The following is an 18,638-nucleotide window of genomic DNA, read 5'->3' as shown; positions in this document are numbered from 1 at the left end:
CCATCAGGATGCCTTCTTTGAGAAGCCCAAGCCCCTGGGCGGAAGCTCTGCTCAGACTCCCCACTCTGTATGTCATGCAGGGCAATGCCTTCCCCTCCCCAAACCAGACTGAGTTCCAAGGACGCTGACGTAGGGTGGGCAGCCCAGCCCTCTGCCAGCAAAGGGCTGATTGTTTCCTGACAGCTTCCAACTTGCAGATGTGAGCAGGAAAATAACAGGCCAGGAGAGGAGTTAGAAGTCAGCCCTGGGGGCAGTGCTTTCACACAACAGAAGGGCCATTTAGGCCCATAATTGCAGGCAGCTCCCACATTCCTGAGTGTACAGCCTCTGGAAACCTCCCATCAGACCTCAGCCCCTGGCATCACCCAGAGTTGAGGCAGCCCGAGTGGGCTTGGAGGGATGGGGTCAGTGCTCAGGACCACATTGGTGGGCTCTTGGAACCAGGGATCTCAAACACAGCTGTCCAGGGTGAAAGAGCAAGAAGTTAAATGGGAAGGGAAGGAAGGGGCCATGAACTAGGATGAGAAAAGATGAATGTAAAACCAGGGGCTAAAATTTGGAAGGTTTGGAGGGAGAGGATGGAAGGAAGGAGAGAAATGACACTGAGAATATGTCCCTGGTCCTCGGGGTGACCACGGGATGAGACGCTGGGGTGAGGGGTAGAGGGTACAGGAATTCGGAGTGAAATCCTGAATTTGCTCCTTCCCTCGAACAAGCCACCTCGCCATCGGAACGAGAATAGTGATGCAGAGCTGGTGACCTGCAGTCAGACTGCTGGGTCCTAAGTCTCGGAACTACTCTACACCTCAATTGCTTCATGTGCAAAGCAAGAATAATATGAGTTACCCCTTCCTGCTGTGTGAAGTTCAAATGAGAAACAGGTGTAAAGCACTACTTATAATTGCTGCTCCATAAATATTGGCAATTATTATTCTTGTTGTCCAACCTCACAATGAGAATCAAATAACAATGCTTATAACTGACCTGCCTGTGGTCTGGCACAGATGAAATCCTCAATAAAAAAATTTTTCCCTCATAAGTGACCATGATGGGAAGACTGTAATCAAGTGTATGGTTTCAGAGTCCAAGACTCAAGAAAAGGGGAGGAGAAGAAAAGCCATGGGAATATCTGCAGCATATGGCTGAGAACGTGGGATGATTGGGGGTGGGGGGGCTTGGGACCAGGCCTGCCCCAGGTCCCAATTCCCAGGCCTGGTCCTGCCCTGGGTGGGGTGTTCCCTGTGATGATGAGCAGTGCAGGAAGATGGGTCATGGCCAGACATACCATTGAGATGAACTCAACAGAGTGGTCTTTGATCTTCTCTGGCCAAACCCAGTTCTCGAAAGGGATAAAAGTCAAGGAGAGTTGTAGAGAGCTAGACTTGGAAGGCTGTTCATCCCTGTGACAGTTTCACTCCTCTGACCCGCTGACACCGGCTCCCACCATGACCCAACGATCCTCTATCACCATCAAGTCAGGGGGTTCTCGGAACTTCAGTGCTTCCTCAGCCAACCTCCTCCCAGGCTGCAGGCCCAGCTTCAGTTCCATCTCCATGATCCAGAGTGGGAAGAGCTTCGGGGGTGGCTTTGGAGGTGGATTTGGAACCAGGAGCCTCCACAGCTTTGGGGGTAACAAGAGAATCTCCATCAGCAGTGGCTACCGCTCCAACCGGACCGGCTTCGGGGGTGCTGGCTACGGGTTGGGTCTTGGGGGCATAGGGTACAGAGTGGGAGGAGTTGGCAGTGGCTGTGGATTTGGAGGTGGGATGATGTCTGGCGCTGGAGGTATCCATGAGGTCACCGTCAACCAGAGCCTCCTCACCCCCCTTCACCTGGAGATTGATCCATCCCTCCAGCGGGTACGGAAGGAGGAGAAGGAGCAGATCAAGACCCTTAACAACAAGTTCGCCTCCTTCATCGACAAGGTGAGAGGGCCATGGGGTTCCCGCCAGGAAAGCATGTGACACCCAGGAGTATCTCAGCTTTCTGTTCTTCTCTGAGGTCCTGGGGGCCAGGGGTGTGGAGGAAGCGGTTTCCTACCTTGTTGAGATGAGAAAAATGTCCATCTTTGGGCACCAGAGCTGTCTGACCCACTGCGAGAATATTGCTCTCTTTTTTTTTTTACACTCATATTATTTTTTTAATATGATATTATACATGTTTTAATGCCATTCTGCCAAATCATCCCCCCACTCCCTCTCCCACAGAGTCCAAAGGACTGTTCTATACATCTGTGTCTCTTTTGCTGTTTCACATACAGGGTTATCGTTACCATCTTTCTAAATTCCATATATATGCGTTAGTATACTGTATTGGTGTTTTTCTTTCTGGCTTACTTCACTCTGTATAATAGGCTCCAGTTTCATCCACCTCATTAGAACTGATTCAAATGTATTCTTTTTAATGGCTGAGTAATACTCCATTGTGTACATGTACCACAGCTTTCTTATCCATTCATCTGCTGATGGACATCTAGGTTGCTTCCATGTCCTGGCTATTATAAACAGTGCTGCGATGAACATTGGGGTACACGTGTCTCTTTCAATTCTGGTTTTCTTGGTGTGTATGCCCAGCAGTGGGATTGCTGGATCATAAGGCAGTTCTATTTCCAGTTTTTTAAGGACTCTCCACACTGTTCTCCATAGTGGCTGTACTAGTTTGCATTCCCACCAACAGTGTATTGTATTGCTCTCTTGATGGATAGCCATGAACATGGCTTAAAATTAGACAGCAAAAGGGATTGGTTCAGAGAGCAGAGGATCAAGAAATGGAAGGTTACAAGTTCAGCTCACAGGCTGAGGTTACTTTTCCCTGCCAGTCAACAGGGGCAAGTCCTGTGGCAGCCTCACTATTGATTTGATTGGCAAGGGAGGCACTCAGGGTTTCAGACTTTCCTTTTGGTGAGAGGAAAGCTGTGACTTCAGCCCTGAGTCTCCCCTGCTGTTGGCCTGGAACCCTAGGGGTTTCCCCAGTTCTGGTGTGCACTACTGCCAGTTCACACTGGAGCTAATTGCTTTCATCTGGGAAGAACCAGCTCAAGAATCTAGATCATTCAGGCTCCAATCCTGGATTCTGAAAGAAAAAGTGCTAAACTGAGGGGCAACCAGCTCCTACCGTCAGCTCTCCTGCTGGGAGAATCCCCAACTTCTTAGGTCTCAGTTGGGTTGAACAGATGGACTCCAAGGTCCTCTTGCAGGTCTAACAGGCTATGAAATGCCTCATCATATGGACTCAGACCTTTGAATGTATAAACCTAATCACAGGGACTGCTGAAGCTTTTATCACCCATGTCCTCCACTTGATGTGATGTTTGTTCCAACAGATGGGAGATGTCCAGAAACCCCATTCTGAGGGGACGGATGTGGGCCCTGCTTTTCCACAGTTCATCTGGAGGGGTCTTGGGGAATGAGGGCATGTGTCTAGGGAGGACTTGGAGCCAGGACGAGGGAAGAGAAAGCAGGAGTGGGACACATTTGTTAAAGACCCTCTGTAGGCACACTGCCGATTCCAAAGCCTTGGAGGCTCTGTTCCTTCATTCTCTGAGGCTGTGTGTCACTCCAGCTGCTCCCAACAGAAGGACTGGTTTAGAGAAAAAGGTTTTACATGTTCCCGAGGCTGTCTCCCAGCCTGAGGAGCAGCTGAGTGCAATTCAGGAAAACCAGATTAGTAGCACAGGACCACAGGAACCTGAGGTCTGAGAGAATAGAGACAAGAAGAGGCTTGTGCAAGGCCACACGGCTCATGAGGGACATGGCTGAAACTGTATCCAGGTCCCCCTAAGGTGACTCCAGAGTGATCTACTCCAGCATTCCTGGATTGTGGTGGCCACTGAGTCCAGATTCTAGATCTAGAGAAATCATGTTGAAAGCAAATGGGTGAATTTTCTGCCAGGAACCTCTTGCCCATTTATTGGGAACCAAAGATCTCTCTCAGTAACATGGTAGAGTGTTCTTTTCTTCAGCTATCACACGTCAGCATGGTGTGATGTATTCAGATGGTTTCCTGGCCCTCTGGCCCTCCTGCCTACTCTCACCTCCAAACCCAGCCACTAGCCAGTCTCCCAGCCCCATCACACCAACATGGGCTTGGCCATTTACATCCCAGGCTCCTGCCAGCCTGAGAACAAGGAGGAGGAGCCTGCCACCTGGACTCTGAGATCTTGCAGGGCTCCCCGCTACACTGTCGGGGGCCCTGTATCCCAGAGCCCTCTGCGAGGCAATGGCTGTAAAGACATGCTCATGGGTTCTCACCTCTGGTGGCGGCAGGTGCGGTTCCTGGAGCAGCAGAACAAGGTCCTGGAGACCAAATGGAGCCTCCTGCAGGAGCATAAAGCAACCAGAGCCAACCTCGAGCCCATGTTTGAAGGCTACATCAACAACCTGAGGCGGCAGCTGGACAGCCTGGGGGGAGAGCGCTCGAGGCTGGAGGTGGAGCTGAAGAGCATGCAGGACGTGGTGGAGGACTTCAAGAACAAGTGAGTGGTAGCTCAGCCCTGAGGCTCCAGGGGAGGCCCTGGGCTCTCCTGAAGTGCCCAAGCCAATGGGGAATAGGGCACACACTCAGGACACAGAGGTGGACCCAGGAAAAGAACTGGGACTCTTAGGGACTTCCCTACGGGTCCAGTGGTTAAGACTGTTGCTGCTGCCAAGTCGCTTCAGTCATGTCCCACTCTGTGTACATGCTCCCAATGCAGGGGGCAGGGGTTCGATCCCTGATTGGGAAACTAAGATCTTGCATGCCACACATGTGCTGTGCAGCCAAAAAAAAAGAATGTTGAGGTTTGGGGGAGGGGCTGGGCTTAGAAATGATAACTTATATGGGCACACAGAGCATGATTCATATAACCCTGCAAATTCTGGAAATGAGGAAAGTGAGGCTCGGAGATAGCAACTGACCCATCCAAGGTTACAGAAGTAGCAACACATTATTAGTGAGGAGCTGAACCCATAGAACCTCATGCTCACATTTGTTCACCTCAATCTGATTGCTGACTTACACAACGTTCATGTTGTGTGTAAGCCCTGGCCAAGGGCTTGTGTGAAGAACAAGGAGGTGTGACTACTGCCTTTTCCCTGGAACCACACACACACTCTGCTAAACATAATGGTATGCTCACATCTAAAGATACAAATCATTTCTTATTTCTACGGTTTTAATGTAGTTTTAATGTTTGCTCTTGGGCCAAACAAATCAGTTTTTGTTACCATTTGTATAAGGTCATGAGAGCCCAGATTTTAGAGTTGCTCTAACATGTTAACCACAAGCCACATGAGACAATTTAAATTAAAATTAAATTCAATTTAAAATTCAAGCCCTCAAGGACACTAGCCACATTTCAAATGCTCAGTCACCGCATATGACTAATGGGTCCCATAATACAGGCAAGTATAGAGCATTTCTATCGAGGCGAAAGTTCTGCTAAACAGTGCTAGAGAACCTAGTCAGGTTGATAATCAGTTTTCTTTAAGATTTTTAAAAATATTTATTTATTTATTTGGCTACATCAGGTCTTAGTTGAGGCATGTGGGATCTAGTTCCCCAGCCAGGGATTGAACCCGGATCCCTCCACACTGGGAGTGTAGAATCTTAGCCACCAGACCACTAGCGAAATCCTCAGATTTACAATCTTGGCTTAATCATTTACTGACTCAATATCTAAAGAAAGCGAAACTCTCTAAGTCCTAGTTCTTTTGTCTGTTAAAGGGGATATTAATAGTACCCACCTCACAGGGAGACTGAGAATATTAAAGCAACACTTGCTTGTAAAGTACTCAATAGGTTATCTAGTGCCTGGTACATAGCAAGCTGTTAACACGTGTTAGCTATTTTTATTATATTGACGACTAAGTACAATGTATGTAGTGATGCAAACATAGACAAGAGAAGCAAGTGCTGACAGATAATTTATAATATCATGCAAATATGGGATAACAGTATTTCAATCCAAGAAGGCTTCCAGGAGGAAGAGACAAAAAACTCAAGGGTGCGAACAGAAGATGCACACTGGAGGGATATGGGGGATCTGCTGGAGAGTGTGTTGCTGGTTAGAGGACAGCAGTGTTCCTGTGGTAGGTGTCTAAGAGGCCTGTGCAGGGCCACCTGAGGCTTGCCCTCTGGCCAGAGGGACCGTGAGCTGGGAAACAGAGAAAGACAATTGCGTGGAGTTGGGTGAAGCAAAGATGACCATGTTTAATGAAAAGACAGTTTTGGGAAACAACAAGGAAAATCAGATTCATTTTCCCAGAGACCTTGGAAGAAGGCACAGGACTGAAGATTCTGTAGACAAAAGGTGCAATAGAAAAGTGGGGGAGAGTCTGGCGGTATCCATCCTGTGGGTTTGTACAGAGCTAACAACAAGCTGACTCGTGGATGGGAAAGAGCCTCTGAGATGTTAAGGGACCTGCCCTGGGTTATTCAGCCAGTAGGGAGAAGGGATGAAGCCGCCTCCACAGCCCAGCCATCCCAAGCCTCCGAGAAGGTGGGATTGGCTGATGCTTAAGAGGTAGGGTGGGGAACGTTACCTAGAGCAGACTTGAGACTTCCTTCCCAGAGATCAGTGGTGGGGGGCGGGGCTACGGAGAGTGGGGTTGCTACTCAGGGGCAAATTGAATGAGAAAACTTGGTGGAGGGGACAAAAGGGAGATCTCTTATTAGCCTAAAGACTCTGCTTCCCAGGCAGCAGGTCAGCAGCTGAGAATGGAACGGTGAGGCAACATGAGGGCGCCATGGGGTGCAGGCGCCGGCCTGGCCCAGACTGCCGCCCCCTACCGATCTCTGTCCCTCCTCTTGGCTTAGGCGAGACCATGGGGTAAAAGGAAGCATTGCGCCCCTTCATGGGACCTCTGAGAATACAGCTATGAGAAAGACCTCAGAAAGAATGAGGGGCAGTTCTGTTTTGTGTTGTTTCAAGTGTGGGTTTTGTTTGGACAGGGCTGGTTGTGCGATGGATTGGGGGTTGGGTAACATGTGTAATAGGAGAGCAACACTTCAGCAGCGTGCTTTCCAAGTCTGCTCTGATTTCCCACCTACATCCCCACGCTGGACCTCACTCCTAGAAGCCCCGCTCTGAACATCCACCCACTTCCCTCTCCCCACAGGTACGAAGAGGAAATCAACAGGCGCACAGCAGCTGAGAACGAGTTTGTGGTGCTCAAGAAGGTGAGGAGACAGGGGTGCTCTGATCTGACTCCGGGCCCAGGGAACCCCTCCCAGGAGTGACGGCTGCCACATAAGTCTGCGGCCCTGTATACGAGGCTTTATTTAATTTGCATAACCAATCCTGGAAGCACGTTTTACTTTAGAAGTGAGAAAAGTCAGGTGCGTGGAGGTTAAATAAGTTGCCCCAGGTTACCCAGATAATCAGAAGCGAGTCAGGATCCAGGACACCCAAGTCCGAGCTATAAATCTTAACACCAGTCCCCTCTCCAACATGGATCTTATGCAGGCAAAGGAGAAGCAAAACGGGCCCTGTGCTGAGCTGAGTCTGTGAGACCTCAAGTCAGGCTCAAAAATGGGCATAGGATGGGGACCAGCTCCAGAAACTGTGAACCTTTCTGCTCAGTGTGGATGGGCAGAAGGAGGGGGAGATCCAGCCCTGAAGCTAATCCGGAGAGGAAGGAAGAGCGGGAGCAGCAATGTGGGAAGGGGAGGCAGGGACAGAGTGCAGAGAGGAAGGAAGCCTCAGGGAGAAGGTGAGGCCACAGGCAGCAGAGGCCCAAGGGCCCAGGATGATTCAGGCTGTCCTCACTGCATGGAGGTGACATGAGAGGTTTCTCCACGTAGCACCAGCTGATGAGCAGATGGGCGATCCCCAGGAACCTGGTCCACATGCAATTTGGATCCCCCTGTAAGTTCCACTCTATCCATAGCCTGGGAGAGAGAAATGCTCTTGTCCCCAGGAGCTGAAGGCCTCCAACCTAACTCACAGACAGAGGGGCTGGCTAACCCAAGAAGGGTGGGACTAGAGTGACTGCATGTTCTGTGCCCAGGACGTGGATGCTGCCTACATGAACAAAGTGGAACTGGAGGCCAAGGTGGAAGCCTTAATGGACGAGATTAACTTCCTGAGGTCTTTCTATGAAGCGGTAAGCATGGCCGGGGGCTCCCCTCCAAAGGGCTGGAGGCTGGGGGTGGCGGCTGAGCACAGAGGCTGCTGGCCCCTTCCCTGGTCACCCCTCTGCTCCTCACCCCATGCCTGAGTTGGAATTGATGGAGTAGATGTTGCTTCCCCTACCAAGGGAGAATGTGAGTTTTCCCAGGGCAGCTGGTGGATCAGATAAGGTGAGAAATTCAAGAATGTTCTGTTGGTCAGACAAAAGAGCTGCCTGTCAGCAAATTACTTGCAGTTTCCATAGAATGATCTGAGCAACCCAGCTCACCCAGCCCAGTTCAGATTTACCTGTTACTTTTCCTATGGCAACTGCAGGATGATGTAATTATGCAGATCAAGTGGCAACTAGTGAACCCTCAGGTGCTTCTAGAAGCACACAAAATATTGAACTGGCTCCCCTGAAGAGGCGTTTTGCTGGGTGCTTCTATAAGCCCAACACAGAGCTCAAGGCTGCAAGATACAGCGCTGGGCAAACGCAATCAAGGCCCTAAGTTCTTGGAGCTTCCAGGAGATGGGTAGCATGGAGGGAAGCAAATAACTACCCCATTTCAGGGGTGATGGAGAAATAGACAACAGGGAGCAGGGGCAGGCAGATGGTGGGTGATAACCTGAAGGAACTGAGGATCCAGAAAAGCCAGAAGGAGGCCCATGTGAGTGGTGTAGAATGAATGAATGGGGAGCAGCTGAGATGAGGTTAGTGATGTGGAGGTAGGGATGCAGGGTGCAGTGTGCATCGCAGGTAGGCCTGGTAACAACAGGTAATCCGCTCATGGGGTTGCATGTGTGTGATGCCCAACACAATCTGGTCATGTTCCAGGAGCAGGAACATGGGCTCTGGGTCTTCAGGTGACTTCAATGACCACCCACTTGGGGGCAAAAAAAGACCCCATCATTTTCTTTGCTTATTCGCTTCAATGCTGAAAACCAGGGTGATGTTGGCCCCCAGTGCTGAACAGCAATCCTGTGGGCTGAGACTCCCCTAGATAGGTCAGCTATCAGGAAAAACGATTTTGGAAACGCAAATTACAACCTAACAGCAACAAAAGAATAACTTCTTGAATCAGGAAATGCATGAACCAATTGTTAATAAAGAAAGGAATTAACAATTAATTAACAATTGATATTGTTCTTAAAGATTTGGGCTTTGGATCAGTGATGCTTAAATTTTACAGCTCATTAGAATCTCCTAAAAATCTTGTGAGAACACCAATTCTGATTCAGTAGGTGATACTGTTAGTCTGAGGATCACATTTTGGGACCCACTGTTTTAGATGATTCTGTAAAGTCATCATTAACAAATTACTTGTGGATTTTCTGCTTCAAAACCCATCTTATACAAGTGTTAGTTGTTCTGTCGTGTCTGACTCTTTGCGACTCCATAGCCATAGCCTACCAGGCTCCTCTGTCCATGGAATTCTCCAGGCAAGAATACTGGAGTGGGTAGCCATTCCCTTCTTCAGAGGATGTTCCCGACCCAGGGATCGAACCCAGGTCTCCTGCCTTTCAGGAGGATTCTTTACCATCTGCGTCACCAGGGAAGCCCCATACAAACAAACATGAATGCATTTAACGCTCACAGAAATCATAGGAGGCAGTAGTCTCTCTGAGGCTCAGAGGTGCCACCTAACCTGCTTGGCAGATCCTAGGCTTGAATTTTTCAGGTCTTTCTGCTGTTTCCAGGTGGTTTCCGTTTCCCTTCCCCGGGGAGCAGGGAGGAGCAAGGTTAGGAAATGGGGCTGGGACAGCCCAGCTTTCCGGCTCTTTCTGACTCAGCTTTCTTTCCCAAGATAATTACTTTATTTGGAATGAAAGGTTGCATTTTCTCAGAACATGAGACATCGCAGAACTGACAGGTTATAACAAGGTGCGTGCCCTTGACAGTGGGAGTGACTTCTGGAGAATCTTGGCTACAGCTACCTGAGCTACTGCTCCTTCTGTGCAGATAGGGAACAGGTGTTATCCCAGTGACCGCCCTACTGTCCCCCCAGCCCTTTCAGTCTTCAATAGACTGTTCTGTCCTGTGGTGCAAGGGAGGCCCTCAGTGCCAGGGTCTGTTCTGGGGTGCTGGGCACAGTTTCACAGCACACACGCACAAGTGCACACATGCACACCCAGCACACATGCAGGTACACACACACAAGCAGGCAAACACACCCAGCTTCAGCTTTCCCATGTGGACCTCCTCGCAGGAGCTGGCTCAGCTTCACGCCCAGATCTCTGAGACTTCCGTGGTCTTGTCCATGGACAACAACCGCAAGCTAGACCTGGACAGCATCATCTCTGAGGTCAAGGCCCAATACGAGGACATCGCCAACCGCAGCCGGGCCGAGGCTGAGTCCTGGTACCAGATCAAGGTGAGGTGTCAAGGTCAATTTCATGAAACAGTCTCAGAGAACTGAGATTTCAAAGGCAGATTTGATAAAAGCCTTGTCCTACCAGTCTGATGGACTTGGAGAGATCTGAATTCACCTTGGGGCTCACTCTGTCAGAGCACTCCTCAGGATGCATCGTCAGGACCTGGGGGAACAGCCAGACAGAGGCAAAAGGTGGTCAGTCCTGCCCCGAGGAGGATGAACACCCCTCTGATGCCTTGTAGAGGAGAGGCAAGGGACAACTGGACAGTACCCGCCACTAGTCCCAGTAGGCACAAGAGAGGGAGGGTGGAGCAAGAGGTAGGTTTAGCTTCCTGCATCCGGAGATGAGAGGTAGAAATAGCTGGGGCTGAGAGGCTGAGCAAAGGCTGGTTAGGGCTTACCCAATGACATTTTCCAGATTAGAGCTGAGGAGTCCCTGGGAATACAAGACCCGGTGCCAGGAAAAACAAATATGAGTGAGCTTTAAAATTAGAAAGTGACAAGCACCCCCGAATGATGCTGAGTTTGTGGAGGTGAGGCACCTGAATATGAAGACGAAGGACCAAAGCTGGGGTATAGGAAGGTCCACCTGTGGAGTGGAGACTTTGGGTATGGAGAGTGAGGGGCAGGGCCAAGAGACAGTGCGATGGATTTGATGGAGACAGCTCGTGCAAAGGGAGGTGTCTCTAAGCGTCGCCTCAGAGGCCCTGTTGGGCCCTGGGAAGCCACCACCTTCTGGCCTCACCACCACTTCTCCTCCTTCTCCTGACCCCCAGTACGAGGAGCTGCAGCGGTCTGCCGGCCAGCATGGGGAAGACCTCCGCTCCACCAGGATGGAGATCTCTGAGTTGAACCGAGTGATACAGAGGCTGCGCTCTGAGATTGAAAACGTGAAGAAGCAGGTAGGGCTGAGCAACCATTGGCCATCTCATCCATTCCCCTGCCTCAGCCCATGCAGAGAGTTCTCCCCAGATGAATGATTGTCCAGTAATATAAACTTGTAATCTTCTGCCCCTACCAGGGAGGCCAGGACCTTCTTTCTGAGATCTGTCCAACATCAGTTCCTCTTGGAAAGATGCTGTCTTCTGGAGGCATACATGGCAAAACTGATTCACTTTTTACTTATTCAGAGAAGTTCATATTGAACAGGACCCTGAAAACCATTTCTCCATTCTAAGTCACAAAGTATCCAAGGAGAACATAGATTAATCTTATTTTTAAAGATGATACTCCAACCTCCTTTGCATGAAATCCATTTCAGGAAATTCTTCCACATTTTTAACCTAAAGCCCATATCTTCCATCCTTCCTTGTGGACAATTTCATAAACTCCTGTGTCCTCCTGGCAGTGTGCCACGCTCCAGGCTGCCATCGCCGATGCTGAGCAGCGTGGGGAGCTGGCCCTCAAGGATGCCAAGCACAAGCTGGCCGAGCTGGAGGACGCCCTGCAGAAGGCCAAGCAGGACATGGCGCGGCAGTTGCGTGAATACCAGGAGCTGATGAATGTCAAGCTGGCCCTGGACATCGAGATTGCCACCTACAGGAAGCTGCTGGAGGGCGAGGAGTGCAGGTGGGCAAGCTCCTCCTCCTGCCGTGGTTCAGAGAGATGCCACCAGAGCACTGTAGCTGTGCTACAGCGGCCAAGATCCCCACGGTGTCAGGCCCCAAATAGAAATGCTCAGAATAGAAACAGACGTAAAACTCGGATGATCTCCTGAGGCATCCTGAAGTCATTCCCAGAGCTCCGACGGGACCCAGAGCAGGGGCCAGGATAGAAGGTGTCAGGAGGAGGTGGTCCATGACTACCTGGAAGGCCAGCGGCAGGGTCGTTTCTCCCCAGGCCCTGTGATCAAGGAGGCCACACTCAGGACAAGGCGAGGCCCAGGGGCTCTGTCTGCCCAGAGAGGCCTCCCATCTGACTGTCCCTCCCAACATAGTGAGCACCAGTCTGTCTCCCCATTTCGCCATATATTTGGATTTGATCTCTCTTCTAATGTCCCCTCCCAGAGTCGCATCAGCTTCCTACAGCTAATAGGATGATTCAAAGGCTTGTTCAGCACAGTGCCGAGAGCACAGCCAGCCCTCTGTGCTGATAGCTTTAAATACATAGAACTCAGGGTTCTCTAACTTCTCAGCAAATGAAACATGTCTTTCTCTCCCTCCTGCAACAGACTCACCGGAGAAGGTGTCGGGCCCGTGAATATCTGTGAGTAAATGTCTTGGGACGACAGAAAAGTGGGAGACAAAACAGAAGCTAACAGCATCATTTTTGGTGAACAGATAGTGAATGAGCAGGGGCAGGGATATCATTAAGATTCTCTGAGAGGCTGTGTGGAGACCCCTTTCTTCTTTGGCCCTTCCTCCCAGTGGGGTCAAGAGAGGTTCATGGTGGAGTCATAAATCCACTCCACCCAAATCCCTGAGGACCTCAGTTATGGGACAGGACTACTCACAAAGCAATGGGTCCCTCATCCAACACCTGATTTCTCAGCTATTTCTGGCAGAAATTCAAACAAGAGGCTGTTAAAAAGCTAAAGACCTGTGTTGAAAATTGAAGCAAATTAACTGAACAAGAAAGCAGAGAGGTTTGCCCTCAGGTCCCAGGAAGGAAGCCAGGGGGATTCATTCTGCAGAAGGACTCAGCAGGCTCCAGCGGCGTGCATAGAGTGTGGAGTCCTGGGCATGGAATGTAGAGTTCCCTGGGGCCCCCTTGGGTCCGGCCCTGGGAGGGAGGCTGGAAAACGAGGATGCGAGAGAGCTAGAAACTAATGAGTTAAAGGAACAGAGATGCCTTGCCTGGAGAATCAGACACTGTGAGGGGAGGTTGAAGAGGCATCTTCAAACATTCAACAGGCTGTGGGGAGCTGTACTCCAAGACAGAGAGCTTCCCATTGCAGAAAGGATTTGAGCAGAAACAAAAGGATCACCTCTCAGGGAGAAAGTAGAGGGGATTCCAGTCTGGAGGAGGTTCACCTGGATAGCCTTCGGGCCCACCCATCTGGGAACCTGTGATGCCCACACAATATCTGGGGCCTCTTGTCTCACCCAGTGGGAAAGCCCCGGGTAGAGAGGAGGGACCAACATGGCTCAGGGACCCAAGCCTTGCTTTCCGGCAGGTGTGACCTTGGGCCTGCCACTTGGTGTCTTTGCACCTGTTTCTTCCACTGAAAAGTAGGGGTATCATAGTAAAGGCATCCTCTCAGGCCTGTCGAAGAGACATCTGTGGTCACAGCTGGGCAAGCTATAAAAATTGCCATGTCCTGTGTTCGTTGAGGCAGCGGGTGATGGGGACCATGAGGCTCCCCAGGGAGCCTGTGGGAGGGAGGCTCCTGGGCACAAGACCCAGGGACAAGGCTGCCAGTGTGCCCTGTGCCTTCTCTCCACAGCCGTGGTCTCCTCCTCCGGGGGCTCGGGCTACAGCGGGGGCGGCGGCCTCTGCATGACCGGGGGCGGCTATGGCTTTGGCAGCAGCGGCTTCAGCAGCAGCGGCGGTAGCTTCAGCTCCACCAGCGGCCGCGGCATGAGCGGCACCAGCTCCAGCATGCGCATCATCTCCAAGACCTCGTCCAGCAAGAGTTACAGGAGCTAAAGGGCCCCCTGCCCCTCTGCCTCCCCTCTAAGGCCCCCAGCCCCCAGGCCTAAGACCCGCCGCTTTGCTGACCCCCATGCACTGAATCACAAGAGGCACCGGGAGCAGGGAAGTAGCCTGTGAGTCCCCAGCTCGCCTGTTCATCCCTCTGATTCCAAACAGGTTTCCGCAAAGGTACCCCACTTGCTTCTCATCCCAGAGCACTCCAGGGCCCACAGGCATCCATTCCAGCTGCCATATGCCAAGATCTGGGCTGGGGCATTCCTTCAGGAGCTTCCTCCTGTCTGACCCAGATCCCCGGCAGCCACAGTCCTTTTTGGGGTTGCTTAGAGCTGATCTTGGTGCCCCCAGAGACGCTGAGTACAGTCCAGGCCTGCGTTTCCCACCATAGACAGAACACTTCTCCTGCTTCTGGTGCCTGCCTATCCCCTCAAATTGCTTCAATAAAAATGTCACCGAGCTCTCTAGGTCTTGACTGAGTCTGTGTCCTATCCCACACTCAGAGGACGACCTCGGAAATGGAGTTCTCTGGGAGCAGGTTCTATCCACCTGCAGGGCTTACTCCAGGGCAGAATGAGAATCCCCTCCCCCGGACATCCTGCACCCTCCACCCACCTCTGCCTCTTGCCATTTCCCAGAGTCTCTCATTACACCCCTTACCTCCCCAAGCCCCAGTCTTCCCTCGCCAGCGCTCCAGGACCCAAGCCAAGACAATGCAAAAGGTGCCAGTGTGAAGTGTCACAGTTAGACTAAGAAATGCCAAGCACAAGAATGTTTGAGTTCAGTCTCCTAATCCAGAGGTGAGGAAGCCAAGAAACAGAGAGGATAGAATGCATATTGACAGTAGATCCCTGAGTCCTAACCCAGGCTCCTCCCCACCAGAGCAGTAGAGCGCAGTGACATCAGAAATGCTGGGACTGGATCCCCGCCCATCCCAGCCTGTCTGTGTGTCTCGGGAGTTTTACTCCACCACTCTGCTCCTCACTTTCCTTGTCCATAAAATAGAAACTATATCATGGTTATCATAAGAATTCAATGGGATAATGGATGTAGAGCTCAGTTTGGTTCCAACACATAGTAGGCACCCAGTAAATGTTACTATTATTGTTGCTGACTTGATTTTAACCTAGAAAAAGGTCACAGTGTGGAAGGGAAAGACAAGGTGGCTACAGTGGCTTCACTGATGGGACTGATGGAAAGAAGGCATTTCAGGCATCAGCAAAGAGCTGTGTCCTAGGTGCTGGGGAGAAAGCCTGTAACCTGCTTCCACCTGAACAATTCCTGAGGGCAACGACCCTTCCCAGAAATGTCCTCAGGTCAGAGCATCCATCCTTGGGAGGCTCAGGATGGGGAGGGCAGAGACAGGGAAAGGATCCCTGACCTAATGACTGACATCAGTACATACTTGGGGGGCCTGTTGGGGGATGGAGGGAACAAAACATGCCCACCTAACTGAGAAGGTATCTTGAAGCCAAAAAAACAAGGCAAGCAGCTCCACATCATCAATGGATCAATTTATTACAGGGTAACTTACTCACACGGTAAGATCTGGCCGACAACAATTCGGAAGCTTTCACAACTGCACTCTACACCACCAAGTGGCCACAGGGATAATGTTAGATTTAACTTGGGGTTCAGGGGTAGGTGCTTGAAACAGGACATGCAATACTAAGGTTTATGAATGGGTAACTAGTCTTGTGGGCCCCAGAATATTTCAGGGAAGGTTGTCATCACTACTTGAGGATCAACAGAGCATAGGGCCACCTGGCCTTAATGATTATTAAGCAATATCTATTAACCACAAAGCCCCTGATGGCAAAGAAGTGATTTACCACACAGTACTGTCCTAGGTCAGGTCAGGGAAAGGACAGGAGGAACTGTAAGCGTCAAGATGCCGTCAGTTATGCTAACAGCCTTCTGGGGCTCAAAGAGTCTTAGGGAGGCCGTTCCTCTCCCCTCCTCAAGCACAAGGCACCCCCTCTTGAGTCCCCTGAAGCCTCCTTTGGAGTAACCAGGCCTCTGGAGACAAGAGTCTGTGTCTGGAGCCTTCTATCTCAGGAGCCCTAGAGGGATGAGGGGTGGGTAGCTGATTCAGAGTCAGGACCCTACCCGGCCTGAGAAGGCCAGGGCCCAGCCTGCTTAGGGAGGCTTCTCTCATGCCCAAAGCCTCCCTCCCTCTTCTAGGGAGCTTCTAGGACCACTTGGGAGCCCATGGGGGTACTTGGGTCTGAAGCATCTGCAGAAAAACATGGAAACAACTTTGGGGAAATAGAGCATCCTCAAGTACATCTAATTTGGCCTCTAATCCCAGAGCAGTGAAAGTGAAAGTGGCTCAGTCATGTCCGACTCTTTGTGACCCAGGCCAGAATACTGAAGTGGGTAGCCTTTCCCTTCTTCAGGGGATCTTCCCAACCCAGGGATTGAACCCAGGTCTCCCACATTGAAGGCAGCTGAGCCACCAGGGAAGCCCAAGAATACTGGAGTGGGTAGCCTATCCCTTCTCCTGCAGATTTTCCCGACCCAGGAATCAAATCGAAGTCTCCTGCGTTGCAGGCAGATTCTTTACCAACTGAGCTATCAGGAAAGCCCATCCCAGAGCTGCTGCTGCTGCTGCTAAGTCACCTGAGTCGTGTCCCACTCTGTGCGACCCCATAGACAGCAGCCCACCAGGCTCCCCTGTCCCTGGGATTCTCCAGGCAAGAACACTGGAGTGGGTGCCATTTCCTTCTCCAATGCATGAAAGTGAAAAGTGAAAGTGAAGTTGCTCAGTCATGTCTGACTCTTCGTGACCCCATGGACTGCAGCCCACCAGGTTCCTCCGTCCATGGGATTTTCCAGGCAAGAGTACTGGAGTGGGATGCCATTGCCTTCTCCGCATCCCAGAGCAGCCAGGTAGATAATTCATACCCTTTGCCCCACCCCGACAAAAGGGCCTAAAGTCCCAACTCTAACTTTCCTTGAGGCCAAGCAACTGAATAAACCAACATATAGGGCTGGCCAAAAAGTTCCTTTGGTTTTTAAGTAAAAATATTAATACAGAACACATTTTCTGTTTTCACCAAGAACTTTACTGAACAGCATATTCACCATTTTGTTCCATTACCTTCTCCAATTTTTCAGGCAACATCATAATTCCATCTCCCCAAAATTTTTTATCTTTTTAAGCAAAGAACTGTTCCAGATGTCTTTTTCATTCTTCCAGGGAATTGACATTTTTTTCCATTAAGAGAATTCTGTAAAGATTGACGTAAATGGAAATCTGAAGGTGTAATGGCTGGTGAATGCAACAGGTGAATCAGAACTTCCTGTCCAAGCTGTAACAGTCTTTGCCTGGTCATCACGAAACCTACGGTCTTGCACTACCCTGATGAAAGATTTTGTGTTTTCTCTGGACTGACCCTGGACGCTCTTCACTGAGTGCTGCTTTCAGCTGGTCTAACTAGGAGCAGTATGTGTCGGAATTAATCACTTGGTTTTCCAGAGGGAGCTCATAACAGAGGACTCCCGTCCAATCCCACCATATATACATCATTATCTTCTTTGATGAAGACTAGCCTTCGGCGTGGTTGGTGGTGGGTTGTTTCTCTTGGCCCACAATCTCTTCCATTTTACATTACCGTGCAGTGTCCACTTTTCATCACCCATCACAATTTTCTTTAAAAAGGAACATTTTCATTACATTTCAGTAGAGAATCACATGCAGAAATATGGTCAAAAAGGTTTTTTCACGTAACTTATACGGAACCCAAACATCAAAGCAACAAACATAACCAAGCCAGTACAAATGATTTTCAACACTTGATCTGTAAAATAACAAAATACTCAAAATAGAGTATGTGAACTATCTCCTGCATGATGTAATGTTGATTTTTCTCAATTAATGTCTCAATTTGATCACTATCAACTTCAACTGGTCTACCTGGCTATGGAGCAACATTCAGTGAGAAGTCTCCAGAATGAAACTTCACAAACCACTTTTGACCACTTTTGACATGTTCAGTCAGTCACAGCCCCTTCTCCATAAACTACACAAGTCTTTTCGTGCATTTCAGTTGCGAATTTACCTTTCTTGAAATAATAAAGGGTAATTTGCCGAAAATGCTGCTTTTTCCTTCCATCTTCAATATTAAAACAGCTACACAAAAATTCACTGGTTTTGGTAAGTTTTTTTTAACGCGTGCTGATATGACAGCTGTCACAATACAATTGAACAAAATGGTTTCAAATGAAGTTAAAGACAACTAAGTGCTACCAGAGCCATCTTATAGGAAAAAACCAAGCAAACTTTTTAGCTGACCCAACATCTGTCTGGTTGGCCCCTTTCATCACCAAGGAAGAGGACAAGTAGGATTTTTATGGGTCCAACCTGCATGGACAATTGGCTCCTACCCTTTGCTCTCTGCTACCCTAATTATCCACCTCGGTACTTAGCAGCTGCCAATATGCCAAGCTCATAAACCTGATTTCATGGTGATTTGGGGTTCGGCCCAGCTCGGCCCTCCATCCTTGACCAGATAAAAGGTGGAGGCTGAGCTCACCCAATAACTCTCACCTCTGTCCTCCCGCCAGGGCGCAGTCTCTCTGCC

At 50.0% G+C, this 18,638-nt stretch overlaps 1 protein-coding gene across 1 annotated transcript; it reads left to right on the top strand.

Moving 5' to 3' along the window:
• The first annotated feature begins 1,445 nt into the window (after positions 1-1,445).
• Positions 1,446-14,506, top strand: LOC113893782 (keratin, type II cytoskeletal 5-like). Its single transcript, XM_027543639.1, has 9 exons — positions 1,446-1,925; positions 4,266-4,474; positions 7,098-7,158; positions 7,989-8,084; positions 10,300-10,464; positions 11,241-11,366; positions 11,813-12,033; positions 12,635-12,669; positions 13,850-14,506. The coding sequence occupies exons 1-9, from the start codon at positions 1,446-1,448 to the stop codon at positions 14,050-14,052; spliced, it is 1,596 nt and encodes a 531-aa protein (XP_027399440.1). The 3' UTR covers positions 14,053-14,506.
• The last annotated feature ends 4,132 nt before the right edge of the window (positions 14,507-18,638 follow it).

The sequence above is a fragment of the Bos indicus x Bos taurus genome, chromosome 5 (assembly GCF_003369695.1).
Source record: "Bos indicus x Bos taurus breed Angus x Brahman F1 hybrid chromosome 5, Bos_hybrid_MaternalHap_v2.0, whole genome shotgun sequence".
Taxonomy (NCBI): Eukaryota; Metazoa; Chordata; class Mammalia; order Artiodactyla; family Bovidae; genus Bos; species Bos indicus x Bos taurus.
The sequence above is the reverse complement of the archived record's forward strand: the minus strand, read 5'-3'. Positions and strand labels throughout refer to the sequence as shown.